Genomic DNA, 15483 nt, shown 5'->3' with positions numbered 1-15483 from the left:
TTGATCTTACTTAGCCTGAAAGGTGTATGTGTAAGCCATTTATGTATGTTCTAATTTTGTAAAAATGTTTAATAACAATGAGATAATTAAGACTGTGAGCCCTAATTTATGGGGCAGTAGATAATATTAGTTATGAGGTAATTTCTACACACAAAAAAGTATAAATACGTGCTGAATTTAGAACACGGGAGCTTCTTCTTAGATGCTCACCAGGCCTGTGTACCTGTCAGCTGAACTGCCTATTCAGTACTGAATAGGGAACTTGGTACTTAGAAGGAGATCTCTCCTTTTTAAGGTATTAAGATCTAAGGATCTTTAGCAAAGATCTGTTTAACAAAAAATGTTTTAATATGCACAGTATATTTTGATGTGATGTTATAAGCATATTTCTACTAAAAATGATAATTGGATCAAAAAAGATTTTCCTGTACTAATACTTATTAGTTCAAAACCTGGACTGCAGCCCACAAAACAATCTTAGGTGTACACTTTGTTTAGAAGTATTTAATCTGCTATAGGCAATAAACAGGCAGATAAATGCTCCCAAGGTACTGAACTATAGACAGACAGCTCAAAGCTAACTGTCTATAGTAACAAGCTATCCAAGGTGTACTTTGGATAGCTCCTTTAGAGTTCTGATTGGTTCTGACTGAAACCTGGAGTGGACTCACCGCCCCACTGACATCAGAGCCACCAACCTCCTCTGGAAGGATGTTGGCAAAGGACTCAGTTGAGCCCTCTCCCCTCCCCTCCCCTTTAAGAACAGATTATCCAGAGCTCTGCCATTAGGTGGAACTCCTGTATGAAGTGTTTTCCCGCAGAACTGTTGTGGGAAACCCTGGCACAGCTGGCTTGCGTTCACCTTGAGTCTCCTGAGAACTGCTGTGACCCGTTTCTGGAGGTTATCCCAGCGCTGGTTGCCCTCATGCACCATCTGCTTGAGCTTGCTGGCCGAATCAGTGCGGTTCTCACGGGCCAAGCGCCGGTATTGCTTATTGATCAGCTCCAGCTGGGTCAGTCGCTCATGGATTTGCCGCTGAAAGGCCTAAGATGAAAAAGTAACCAATTATTTTAGACTGAGATTTTTCTTTAAAGGCTTTCATCTAATTTCTCCAAAAGATTGAAGGCAAGAACAGCAAACGTGCGGTGTATCAGTAGGTGCTTCTTCGGAACATAGGAAGCTGCCTTGTGTGAGACCAGACTATTTCTCCATCTAGCCATTATTGTCTGCTTTCATGTTTTAATTCTTTGCTATAAATCATTTTGAGCATGTCCCAGTGAAAAGCTGTCTATACATTTAAACATAAAATAGAAATGCTTGTTGAAATATCTTAATATTCCTACATTTACTGTCCACGTCACAAAGCCAAGAGTATTTATTTTATTTATTTATTACTAGCAAACAGACCTGGCTTTGCAAAGGTTGGAATTGCCTTTAGGTTGATACAGAGAAGCCTTCAAGCAACCTTGCACAGCTGTCACAGTTGGGACACCTTCTGCCCACCTCACCTGAGTGAAGGCATGCCTCCTGGCACCCCTAGGCACAGCCCCTGCCATGGTCCACCCCTATAGCCCCTCGAGGGAAGGGTCTGTCCACTCCTTCCCCCTTAGATGGAGCTTCCCTACAGCAGAGAGAGGGGGCAGGCCTATAACTCGGCCCACTAATCTTCCCTGGCTTCAAACTGTACTGGTTCTTTTTTTCATACTTTAACATGGTCCCCCCCCAATATTTGGGGCTTGTTTGTTTTTTAAAAATGTATAAAAAACATGAAAAACATGAATGTTGTATGGTTAAAATCTGCTTGCTGCTGAATCATGATGAGAAGTTTGGTTGACATCAATCAAGTGGTACTAAAGCAGTATATATAAATATATATATATATATATATATATATATTTTAATGAGCCTTTTTGGTTCAAGATGGTGGTCAACATTTTCACTATGCCTAAAACCATCCCAGTTAGTAGTATAACAAATTCTAAAAGTTTCATAATAATCAGATGTACAGTTTTCAAATCCACTGAGGATATACACACGAACACTTCCATTTATATAGGGAAGAGAAGAGGATTACATTATATCCCACCTTTTTCCTCTTGCAAGGAACCCAGAGTGGCTTACATCGTCCTCCTCCTCTCCATTTTTATTCTCACAACAATCCTGTGAGGTAGCTTAGACCGAGAGCCAGTGACTGGCCCAAAGTCACCCAGTGAGCTTCATGGCCCAAGTGGGGACTAGAACCTGGGTCTCCAAAGTCCCAGTCCAAGCCTCTAACCACTGCTCCACAACTGGCTCTCCCCAGTTTATGCAGATAAAAAAACAGAGGTCAAATAGCATCCACAGGACATACGTGCACAGGAAAACAAAAAAAGGACGTTTACCTCAAACTTCTTAAGCTCTTCCTTGGCATTTGTGTACGAAACCTCTGATGAGTTGGGATAAGCTGCGGTCCTCTCTGCTGTCTTCAGCCAGTCTTCAAAGCGAGAATAGTCATCTAAAAACTTTTGCCACAGTCGCCAGGTCTCCTCAATCCTAATGGGAAAACAAGCAGCAACAGCTTTTGCCCAAGCTTAGCCCCCTTTGCGCAGAACAACTTTTCCGTGGCTCGTCTAACTTAAGCTGCATATAAGGGTGAATGGGAGGTGGAAAAGTTAACAATGTAATTTTTCAGAAAAGAGAAAAGTAATGCCTCTCACTTCATTCGCCTCTCCATAGACATGGTGCAGATGTTTCTCCACCGCCGATCCAAACTCCTTGTCGTCTGCTGGATGGAGTCGCATTCGGTCTCGTTGGCACAGGCATCAGAATCGTGCAGCAAAACATCACAGATATTGAACACCGATTCCACGCCTGCGCTGTGCTGCTCAATGTCCCGCTGCAGATCCTAGAACCGCGAGCAAAAACCATCTCCAGTTATAGGTAACAGTTTCCCCTTTAAATGTTAAAATAAAGTGCAAGAATAAAACGGCAATAGCAGAAGCTACCGAGCATGGTGCATAGAAGGTCAAAAGGTTATAGGGGCTCGAAAGAACTTCCGGAAGAGCTGAACTACATGATCAGTAGACTCGTGCGGTTCTTCTATTGCTGGATTACATGGCGTCAGGCTGCAGATAAGGGATTAAACATCTATATGCTCACTTGTGCGAAACACAACGCACAACACCCTGCAAATGCCAAACTAGTGGAAAGCATTCAAGGTTAGCCTTCCCCGAGCCGGTGCCCTCGAGAGGTGTTGGACTGAAGCTCCCAGAATCCTCCAGGCTGCATAGCTGGCTGGCTGGAGGATTCTGGGAGCTTCAGTCCAACACCTCTCGAGGGCACCAGCTTGGGGACTTAACTTGGCTAAACTTGGCTAAAGTTGTTCTAACTTGTTTAACTTGGCTAAAGTTGTTCTAGCCTAACTTTCTCCTTGACATACTTGTTTATACGTTCTGGGAGGTGGTTTTTTCATTAACATGGAAGGACATTCAAACATTTAGTTCCCCAGCTACATAGGCCAGCAAGCGCCATGTCATTCTGCTGACTGTGCAGCTTGGTTCTTAGGGCCAACTAGAGAGGAGCCACTGATTTTTTTTAAAAAAATGAATACCCAGTGCAGGGCTGGGGGCTGAGCCAGATCAGGATTGTAGTGTCAGGGCAGGGGAGCTTTAAGCCTTTGCCCCCGCCAGTCTTGATCAGAATCACCCTGCACCTGTGCTGGGTATTTGTAATAGGAGGAAAGCTCCCATTGTCACCAAAGGAGGCTTTCCTTCCACTGGGAATAGCAGATATGGGGGAGGGGGATGGTGCAAAGGGTTAAAGTCCCTCTCCTGACATGCCATGTCCTGATCTGTCTCACCCTCCAACCCCTGTGCCAGCTCTTCATTAAAGAAACATCATTTAGAGAGCCAGAGTGGAGTAGTGGTTAGAGTGTTGGACTGGGATTTGGGAGGTCTGGGTTCTAGTCCCCACTCGGCCATGAAGCTCATGGGTGACTCTGGGCAAGTCACAGACTCCCAGAATAATCCTACCTCACAGGGTTGTTGTGAGGATAAAATGGAGAGGACGACGACTATGTAAGCCACCTTGGGTTCCTAGCAAAAGGAAAAAAGGGAGCATTGGTACAATCGGAGTGGTGAACCAAAGAGGAAAACCTCTCGAACACCACAGCCTCAGAATGTGTTCTTGGTTGAAAAAATGCCCAAAGCCCATTGCCAAAAGCAGAAGCAAGGTGACCACAAAGCATCATGACAACCGTCAGCCTGCCTCTTTCTGATGATCTGTTTTTCCCCAACTCACCTGCTGCTCTGCAAGTCTCTTCTGTATCTCTTGATCATCACAGATGTCATAAACAACAGGCTTGGAGAGCTCAGACTCAATGCGTGCCAGCCAGGTGCGAAGATTACTCATGTTTTTGTCGAGCTGCTGTATGAAAGCAAAGGTCTCCTTCAGCTTCTTCACCCTGGGTGAGGGGACAAAGGATGGAAAAGAGAAGGCAATAAAACATGTAAGGAGGATATAACATGTGGCTTTGTCCTTATACCTTCCTTTCTGCTCCACCTAGGTGAATTTGCATTGAGTCATCCACTTTGAATGGACTGGACAGATGTGTTGCCTGGCTACCGACTCTTACCCTGCACATAGCTAGAGTTACGGGAGAGATCTGAAATGTTTGGAAGAATCTGATTTGTATAGATGAATGGATTTCTGGGACAGGTGTCCCTTCTGTGTAGAAAATGATCTGTACTGTGTACACACACCATCACGTATAACGAACGCAACAGGATTCTGTTTTGCTGCACATATGCACACCCCAAAGGCCCCATTGGTAGCAGGATCCTTCAGTGAAATAAGCACCTGGGCCTTCATCGCACATGATGATGTGCAGCGGAAGTGATAGTAGTGTAGGAAATTCATTTAGCATTGGCAGTTTATCACATAGAAAACAGACATGAAAACATGGCATATTTTCCTTGTGGGCAGATATGTCTTGAGTCAAAGAGAGTGCATAAAAAACAGGAGTGGCGGATGCTGCCTCTTCTGTGCATAGTTACCCAATATGTTCATGGGGACTTTACTCCCATATAAGCACCCACAGGATTGCAACTTTACTTAGTCAGGGGGAATCCTTGACTGAGTGTTCCTGTGAATATGTACATGGCTGCCAAGAAGGCCAGACAGGCCTATCTTGCTTACAGTGGGGAGGAGTACTCACACAAACACTACTCTTGCAGGAGAACGGGGTGGGGGACATATAGTGGTAAAGATCTGGATTGCCTATTTTGAAAACCTCATGTAAGAAAATCTACTAGTTAGAAAGTTTGTTTACTTTACTAAAATAAAGGCCATCAGGAATTATTATTATTATTATTATTATTATTCATCTAGCACATTAATGTACATGGCATTCTGCATCTTAACATAAAGTCAGGTCTCTTCTAAGGAGCTTACAGTTTAAATTTCATCAGAGGGGTGATAGCAGAACAATGGAAAGGAAGAGAGGAAAAGAGTGACAGTAGATGAATATATGCAAATGTAGTTCGCCATAGTTATAGCACAGTGCTATGCACGTTTACTCAGAGGCAAGTCCCAGTGGGGGCTTATTCCCAGGTAAGTGTGCATGAGAATGCACCCTTTGGGTTTTAGAGGAAGCAGCTAAGCATTATGGGTAGGAGCACAACACTTAGCAGTGTTCCACTTGCTACACTGGCATTCTTTATAAAGAGAGTATCTATACTACAGCTCAGAATACAAGCTCTCCTTAAAAAAACTGCAGAGTCTCCAAATACCACCATGCAGGAGTTTGTTGTGGTTGAATAAATTTCATTAGCGCAATGGTAACTCCAGCCCAAAAGCAAGAGCCAGCGTGGTGTCTGCAGCTTGCTCCCCCTGCTTACTTTGTGATGCTAATTACCTTTGCAGACAGGCTGGCTTAATTAACTAATTTGTTACATATGCCAGTTGCCATTTCATCAGACCCCCTTCATGCCTCTCGTCAATCTCTAGCTTGAGCTGTAAAACCCAAGAAAAACAAACAGGGGAAGTCGAAGAACCCTTTTCAGCAAGGCAAGCACATTCACTGCAGTGTTCCTCAGAAACTTGTTGCATTGGCTATACAGTCACCAAAGCATTCCTCTCCCAAACATGAGGAACATATGGGCCTGGAGCCTAAGAAAAATATACATTTTGAAATACACTGGCTCAGCTGCTCCTAATTTGTTGCATTTAAATAACAACAACCTTTGAGAAAACGAGGATATTTCTCTCCCCTCCTTCATTCCCTTCTACCCAATCCTTGGCAATGATTCCAAACTCTGAAACACAGAAGCAGCATTAACTATGTGCCTAAGCACTATGCACATGCTAGAAGTGTCACCACATCAGGCTTCTCTAGCAGAAACAAAGCATCTTGTGGCACCACAAGGCATTCTCAGGCAGCTGTCATGCCCTTGCTGCCAGGCAGGATTGAACTGCCTCCCTCCCCGAGAAGACTGAACTTCATTGGCTGACACTGCGCTGCTGGCTGCCATTTTGTTTTTTCTGCAACGCACCAGATGCTGCATTGGTCCCGGGCAAAGTGGGAAAGATAAAATGACAGCTGCCAAGTGACTGGCTCTCAGGAGCTTTGCTGCTCCTTACGTTACAGTAAAAAAGAAAAAAAGGCCTGCCACTCTGCCTTGCTGCAAGGTAAGCCCCCATGAATCTTAAGGAGCCCAACCACATAGGAAGGCACCCACTGAAAACACTTTGCTAAGGTCCTTCTCAAACATGGAGCTGGTCCTACTGTAGAGACTAACAGATTTATTGTGGCATAAGCTTTCACAGGCAAGAACTTTCTGCATCTGCTAATAGACTCTTACCTACTCATGCTAATCTTTAAGATGCCACAGCATTCTTTGTAAACAACAAGAGCTCTCTTAATTTGCACCAATCTTATCTTAGGTGCACATTTAAGGTCTTCATTGCACAAAATGTTCGACACATTCTGGAGGTCCGGAGGAAGAGATACAGAAGCATATTAAGGAAGGTGTTGTACTTACAGGTTCACTTTTAAAGTGATCCTTGGCTTATGTGCCACAATGGGAGAAGCAGAGGGCTTTAGGATTCCCTACTATGGCTGCATATGGCTGAGTACTCAGTGCAACAGGAGCCCTGCCTTCTGCACACGGACAACAGAATTGCACCTTCCGCCTCCTGGCCTCCTTATGCAAATATAAGGAGGTGTGAAGGCAGCAGGATCACTCAACAGCACCTGGGCACTTATTTTAAAAAGCCATTCAAAAGAGCATTCAATAAATTAAGAGTGCAATTGTATACATGTCTTCTGAGTTCCATGGAGCTCACTTCCAGGTAAGCAGGTATAGGACTGCTTAGTAAATAACTTTTTATTGAAATGTATTTATTGGACTGTGGGTATTTAAGTCTGCATTGTTTGCAATTACTTGTTCCCTTTTAGGCCCCGACCCTTTCCTCCAAGAAGCTCAAGGAGATATACATGTCCCCCACCCCATCTTATCCTCACAACAACCCTGTGAGGTAGGTAAGGTTGAGGTATGGTGACTGGACCAAGGTCACCCAGGGAGCTTCACAGCTAAGTGGGGATTTGAACCTGGGCTTCCCCAGTGCTAACCCAGCACTCGAACCACTAAATTAAACTGGCTCTTGATATTTTTGCAATGATTTCTAGCTATGTACCTGCTGTAGCTTCTGGAGAGTAGAGTAAGCTTTAAATGATCACCTTGCAAGTCAGACTGGAGAGGGAATGGCAGCAGAACATTAAGCAATAAAGACTGTACTTTGCTTTTTTGAATTATGCAGATGTTAAAAAAACACTGTTGGCAGTGCCTACCCCAATTTAAAAATCGATTTGTATTTTTATTTTAATGGGACACTGTTTTTAAAGAAGCAAAAAGAAAAGTATGTTTTTATTTCAGTGTATATATATATATATATAAAAAATCCTAACCAGAGGTATATAACTTAGATTTGCTAAACAGGCTGTGAAATTAAAGCACCACTGTTAATCACCATTACTGGCTATAACTGAATCTATGATCTTAAAAAGAAACAACCATTTGGATCTGCAAACCTTCTGTGGTTGGTGCATGGCAGACTACGTAAAAAGGTTTAGAGGATGCAAAAGACTAGAAAGCATCAGACGCAAACCTTATTAAAGGCCCAGCATTTATATTTCAAAGGGGAAGTGGGTTTAACATGTTTCTGCAGTGACTACACGAGCGACGTGCCACTCCAGCCTTTGTGTGGATGGATTCTACTATGAACATTAATTGCACATTTTGATGAACGGAGGAGGCTGGGCACTGCAAAAAAGCCACCACCACCACCACCAGATGCATCATGCCTTCCATTCATTTACCCATCACACAGCAGCCGCTAATTTCTCTGACGCTGGGGTGGAGAGCAAACAGTTAATTTTCATAAGGGTGGTGGTCAAAGCCCTTGAATGCTATTTATCCTCCATGCTAATAGCCTGCAACCCCCCTCCTCAATCCTCCCTCAGCCTGTCAAAGGCAAATGCACCCACCACACACACATCCATCTATGGCCCATCCCCCCAGACCGCTGCTGCGGCACACCGACGGGCTTCTACTCGCATCGTACATTTCTATTCTTACCAGATCCTCAATGACCAGAAATGCACTTACTGTTCATAAGGGAAAACCATTCCTTAGCTTATCAATCCAAAGCTGCAGGGAGAGCATCTCAGCCAGTTGAGTACTCGGGGAAGAGGAAACCCCTCCTCCGCAGATGCCCTATTTCATATCAGTGCCTTAACATCTCCCACAGAAAGAAAGGAGGAAAACACACACATAGACCTTTCTCCACCTCCTCCTCCAAGCCCCTCGGCAGGGAGTCACAGCCTGTGCATGCACACACTCACACACACTCACTCACAAATGTACCCTGAATAGTGCTGCTGGGAACGCCACCTTTCTCCTTCCTTCTGCATTTGAACCTGTCAAAAGCTGCTGCTCTCAAGAACAAAAAGCCTTACTTCTGGCACATCAGAAACAATGTGAACGGGTTGGCCAAGGCGGGGGTGGGGGTATACTTCAGATCTTGCTGGAGGGTGAGCGAATGAGTTATAATCTCTCAGAGCTTCCAAACAAAAGTAATATTTTTTTGTTTTGTTTACAAAACTACAGGTTTGAGAAAATGATGGGATAGGGCATGGGAGACCCAAGCTTGTGGAAGATCAGTATTTCTCTGTCAACTTTGGACTTATTCATCTATTCAGCACACACAAAATCAATATAGATTTGTGAGGTTGATATAAGAACATGTCCACAGCTGATGGGAAGTTGTGATTCATACAGGCATGCAAAGAAGCTCACAGAGGTTGCAGGCCACAAAAGCCACTGTGGTGTAATGGTTAGAGCAGGAGTAAGGCAACCTGGTGTCCTCCAGATATTTAGGACTGTAGCTCCCATAAGCCCCTGCCAGCCCAGCCAGTGGTCAGGGATTATGGGAGTTGTAGTCCAAAACATCTGGAAGGCACTAGGTTGCCTACCCCTAGCTACAGTGCTGGATTTTGAACAAGGACACAGGCTCGCCTGGCATCTCCATAATTATATTTTTGGTACCAGGTAAAGGCATTTTCCACCCAAAGCCTTTCAATTTTAATTTTAAAATCTTTGTTCATCTTAAAATCTTTTAGTGTTTTTAGATCATTGTAGTAACATTGTTTTCTATTACTGGTTTTATTCTAGTTTTATGCTTGTTGCTGGTTTATTTTGTTTTAATCTTGTATTTGTGTTTTATTGTTTTTAATGGTTTAAATTGTTATTGTAAATAGAGAACATTTGTCAATGGGTGGTATATAAATACTGATTTGGATCCAGAGAGTAGACCCACTGAAATCAATGGGACTTAAGCTAGTCACGACTAACTTTGGTTAGACCCATTAATATCAGTGGGTGTACTCCGAGTATGACTAACTCTGGATCCGACCATTGTAAGTACAGAAACAAATGAATAAACAACATCTTGTAGAATGTCTTGTCAAGACCCTCTAACATTCCCCACCTCAACTCCAAACCATTCACTGCCAGTAGCAGAGGCAATGTAGAATATCATGATGTGAAGACGGGTAAATTCTACCACTGCACATTATGGAGTGGAGGGAGGGAGCTTAGCACATGCCTGCCATTTTGGGCAAGCAGCTCCATAATTAGCATCCTATCTAAGCCCTATTCAGCTGTTCTAAATTAGGGGAGCATAAACATGTGAGGAGAGGGAGAACACCAGTTCTTCCCCCTCTGATGTCACGTCCATAGCCCTCTACAGCATTCTGGAACACATGGAGAGAGCTCTTCTTCACGAAGTTGCCGTTCACATGTAGAGGGCAATGACAGAGGGAGAGAGTATACACACTTCTCATGTGTTTACTCTCCCCTAATTTAGAACACCTGAACAGGGCTCTAGCTTGGCCCAAAGAATCACCTCTGGGCAACCAAACAGAAGGGTTGCAGTTTTTTTTTAGTAAACTGAAGGAGAGTTGATTCATTTTCTGTGCTTTTGGACTTTTGAGCTAGCCTAGAAATTGTTAAATAAATGAAAATCTTTTTATTTTATTACCATTTTACCCCACCGGTCTTTCAAAGACCGCCCTTCATGATATGCGTGCCCTTTTACCTCACAGGGTGGTTGTGAGGATAAGTTCAGAGAATGGTTAGCCAAAAACCACACAGTGAGCTTTATGGCTGACTGGGAAGTTGAAGGCAATTCTCCTTGCTCAGGACATTTTCCTCAGGGTGGCTTGTTAACCATGCAGCGTGGCTTATTTTTCTCAAACAAGCCACCTTGAGAACCCATGGTTTGATGTTGGGTTGTTCCGAGTGGTTAACAAGCCACACCGTGGATACAGACAACACGCTAAACCACAGTTCAGCCAACAACCCATTGTTCAACAACGGCCCACACTCAACCACTGAGTGTGGGTTAGCATGTTTTGTGAATGGTGTGAACGTTTTGTGAACGGCTACGCTGGCGGCTGAGGCAAACAAACCAAAGAGCAATCCCCCTCCCACGAATGAACATGGGAATGCTGCCATGCTCCTGCTCTGTTCCCCATTCATTTTAACAGGGCTTGCTCAGGAGGACTTCTACTGGATTGTTTTAGGGGAGAGATTTTATTTATTTATTTATTTATTTATTTCCATTTCTATACCGCCCAATAGCCAAAGCTTTCTGGGCGGTTCACAAAAATTAAAACCAACAAGCACACAGTAAAACAATATAAAATATAAAAGCATTAAAACCACAATATAACAATACAACCAGAATAAAACCTAGCAGCAATGCAGAGATCTAAAATACAGACTTAAAACAGCAAAGCTAAAAGACTAGAAAGCTAAAATGCCTGGGAAAATAAAAAGATTTTCACCTGGCACCGGAAGGAATACAATGTAGGTGCCAGGTGAACCTCACTAGGGAGCTCATTCCACATCCCGGGTGCCATTTATCCATGTTTTCCTCCATATTACGCAGTTCCTGCCAAACGTGATTCCTTAAGGGATCTACGCTGGGTCTATTAGAGGGCTCAGCTGTAGAATTTTGTGCAGGGTTGGGGTGGTTGTTGTTTCCTATCTTATTTCTATTGTTTTCTCGGGACCCTCGGTAGTTTCTATTAGGCAGGAGGGATTGGTGATTATTAGAGGCATTTTGTCCAGGCAAAACTTTTGAGTGGGGGCCATTTTTTGTGTAAGTAATGGCTTGCACTGGCTCTAGCTGGGAATGCTTGGGAGTGGGTTTCTTTAAAGCTCCAGTCTCCCTCAATAAGTCGGCTGTTTGGCGTACAGCAGTCAAAAGGCCTTGCCAAGTCATCCTTTGAAGATCAATCTGCCTGTCTCCCATCTTCTGCCCTTAACGGTACCCCAAATATTTAATTGGCACCAATAGAAAATTTCTTCTCAATGCAAATGGCGAATGCAGCCCCTAATTTGGATCAGGACGTGGCAGAGACGAAGGGTTACAGCCACCCTCCCTCCATATTATGGTCCTGATCTAGCTTGAAGCCCCTACAGCTGTTATTGATTGATTTTTGCTCAGAGGGTGGAAACAAAGGAGAGGGCCTTCTTGGTGGTGACCCCCCCCCCCCGTTATGGAATGATCTGATCTCCCTGATAAGGCCCACCTGGTGCCAACATTGTTATCTTTTCCACGCCAGGTTAAAACTGCCCTCTTCCCTCAGGCATTTGGAAGCATATAATGAGTTTTTAACCAAGTCTTGGATTGTCTTTGGTTGATTGTTCAAAAATTGTTTTTAGATATATGCGTGTGTGTGCATGCGCTATCTGTTTATATGTTTTTAGGTAAATGGTTTTGTACTTTGCATAATGTATTTTTAGTGGTTTTTCATTTCTGTGAACCGCCCAGAGAGCTTTGGCTACGAGGCAGTACAGAAATATAATAAATGAAATGAATGAATGAAAATTTTAAAAATCATGCACACCAGGGCTAAAGATGTGAACAACATCACACCTAGTTTGGCCCTCAGATTTAGTTCTTGCCCTCTTGGTTCAGCACCACAAGAGCAGAGAATGATGCCATGCAGACGTGGTTGAAGGAGCATCTTCTAGAAATGAATTTGACTCCAAAACAGACTGGAACTTTGGTTATAGTTCCTTCTAATCTAATATGCCATCACAACCCCCCACTCCCCGAATCCCAGACATTGCCAAACACCCTTTCAGAAACTTCACACAAATTCATATGAATGTATCACAATTAAAAAAGAACAGATGTCTGCATGGTATTATTTTGTTGTTGTTGTTTTGTTCCCTAGATACACTAAGTTCCCAGAACCCATCCCGGTTAGACACACACCCTATTCCAGCTGCTTACATACACAAACAAAGCCTCTGTGAATGGCACAAGCCAAGCGTGTATCAGCACAATGGAAGTGCTAGAAGGCCACATGCAACTGGTGCCATATGGCAAAGCTGAGCTTGTCTCCATGAACTATAAGGAACATGTCAAGGACTAAACAGAGAGCTCACCTAATTTGTCCATCTGACCATCAAGCCATTTATTGGTTTAAGGTAAAGCATTTTGTTTACTGCAATGCTCTGTTTTGAGCAACGGCTTTTGAATTGGTTTCCAGGCCATGTTTGTATCTCTCATTATGTCTATGTCTATATAAAACTAAAAAGTAGTTCAGGCAAAATACATTGAACCTGTATTGATCAGCTGGCATTAGCAATTCTGCTAATAATATAGTACAGCAGGTGCCTGAAATTTGATGAAAGTGTTGACGTGTACATGTGAATTCTGACAACCCAAGACAAATTGGATGAATATCCAAAAGTTCATACAAACACACTGATGGCCACCTAAATGTGAAGGTCAACATTCACTTGTGTACATCCAAAATGTGGGGAAATAGATCTCTATATTCCTGCAGTTCATCTGGGGTTGTCAGTATACACATGTCAATATTCACCACATGTTGGACATCTTCTGTAACAAATACCTACTCTGTGAATAGTCACTGCAGTTATTTTACATATATCTAAGCCAGGGGTCCCCAACCCTTTTGGACCTGTGGGCACATATGGGAATTTGAGAAACTGCTGTGGGCACCACCACAAAATGGCTCCCACAGAGGCTATGGCTGGTCACATAATGGCTGCCATGAGGGCCTGGCTAGTCAAAAGTGAGATAAAGAGGTGAGGGTGGGGGGGAGAGAAATAGCAACACTAGAAGCTGGGAGGAAGAAACAGCAAGGCACAAGAGTATATGGGAGAGAAAGAGCAAGGATAGAGGTTTGGGGGGGGGACAGCAAGGCAAAGGGGTAGAGAAAGAGCAAGCCTAGAGACTAGGAGGGGGAGAAACTGAGCTAAAGAGAGGTGTGTGTGTGGCAGGAAATAGCAAGGCTGGAGGCTGAGTGGGAGGGGGAAATAGCAAGGCGAAGGAGAGAAAGAGCAAGGCTAGAAAGGGAAAGAAAACTGCCCTGACGTTTTCCCAAGTTTTTTATTTTAAAAAGTTTTCTGAAGGGGGCAGGGAATGAAGAGCTTTGTGGGTGCTGCATTGGGGAACCCTGATCTAAGCTTTAACAAAAGTATCACTGTCTGTATTTCTTGCATTTCATTCCCCACTGGCCTCACTGCTAATATTTTTCCCCTCCCTGCAGCAATGTCTGACAACTCAGGATGACACTCCATGCATCTGATGAAGTGGGTGAGCTCTGGTCCATAAAAGCTTATGCCATAATAATTTGTTAATCTTTAAGGTGCCACAAGACTCTTTTGTTGTTTTGCTCCAACAGACTAAAACGCCTTACCCCTCTGGATCCATGAACAGAAGGGAAAAACAAGTATGAATGCTGTTCCATGAACTCTTGCACTATCAGGAGACCTCTCCCAACACAGGGCTAAAATATACTGGAGGTTATGTTAAAGTCTAAATGACACAGGGAGGGTGCTGAGAAGTCAACATAGGGCTACCATTTATGGCGGGAGCTCTGTGTTGAATATCCTTTGTCCCCTTTCTAAATTTACTCTGAAATATCTGTTAATAATATTACAGCTACAGACAAGGCCAGGATCCTGTCACAGATACAGAGGGCTAGTTCACACATGATTCAGAGGCAAACACAGTTTCAAGTAAGGCTTGGAAAGACCCCTGCCTCAAACCCAGGAGAAACACTGCCAGTCATTGTAGACCTCCATTCCTCAACCTGGTCCCCTACAGATATATTGGACTACAACATCCAGAATTCCTGATCCTGACCACTGACCATGCTGGCTGGGGCTGATAGGAATTGAAGTCCAAAAAAATCTGGAGGGCACCAGGTTGGAGAAGACCGTAGTAGACAATATGGAGTGAGACAGACCAATGTTCTCACTTGGTTTAAGGCAAGTGAGAACATTGCCTTAATGTTCTCACATTAAGGCAAACTTTATTTGCCAGTGACAAACTTTATCAGTTTGTCACTGGCAAATAAAGTGATACAAACTGTATCAGTTTGTCACTGAGAAGATGTTTTACAGGAAGCTGCCGTCAACCAGGCAATCACAGCTCCCTAACAAGGGCACCCGTATGCCACATGTTTGCAAAACATGCACCTCTTGCATTCACACTTTACATTTTAGATATATACTATTTTTAAAACAAAATAAAATAATAACATAGCTAAAAAAAATGCATTATATGAAGTGGCCTTGAGAGCTTTACACAAGTCGCTGTTTCTGTAGGATTCTGTTGTGAAACTCATCAATATGTACCACTACTTCCAATCCTATACTATCTAACGAAGCTCGGCCATTTCTTACCGTCCTCCAATGACATCAAAGAGATGCTGCCACCGGTCATTAATTTTGTTGAGTTTCTCATCTATTTCAGCCACTCTGCTCTTGTTACTGGCCTTGATCAGCTGGTCACCCATTTGCTTGAGATGAACTAGTTTGTTTTCGCTGAACAGGTTGATTTCCTCCATGCAATCCTAACCGAAAATATTGGTTGCAAAGGTTATTCTTAAT

At 43.4% G+C, this 15483-nt stretch overlaps 1 protein-coding gene across 1 annotated transcript in view; it reads right to left on the bottom strand.

Moving 5' to 3' along the window:
- The window catches only part of SYNE2 (spectrin repeat containing nuclear envelope protein 2), a 333613-nt gene that overhangs the window by 22197 nt on the left and 295933 nt on the right, over nucleotides 1–15483 (bottom strand). Inside the window, exons 98-102 of the mRNA XM_084836884.1 lie at nucleotides 15277–15446; nucleotides 4280–4442; nucleotides 2698–2885; nucleotides 2383–2533; nucleotides 863–1045 (exon numbers count right to left, since the gene is read on the bottom strand). Of these exons, the coding sequence (XP_084693010.1) occupies nucleotides 863–1045; nucleotides 2383–2533; nucleotides 2698–2885; nucleotides 4280–4442; nucleotides 15277–15446 (855 nt within the window). The remainder of the gene's footprint in view (nucleotides 1–862; nucleotides 1046–2382; nucleotides 2534–2697; nucleotides 2886–4279; nucleotides 4443–15276; nucleotides 15447–15483) is intronic.

Source organism: Heloderma suspectum, chromosome 1 (assembly GCF_057233095.1).
Source record: "Heloderma suspectum isolate Gila_16-S chromosome 1, 16-S_ref, whole genome shotgun sequence".
In the NCBI taxonomy this organism is placed as follows: domain Eukaryota; kingdom Metazoa; phylum Chordata; class Lepidosauria; order Squamata; family Helodermatidae; genus Heloderma; species Heloderma suspectum.
The sequence above is the reverse complement of the archived record's forward strand: the minus strand, read 5'-3'. Positions and strand labels throughout refer to the sequence as shown.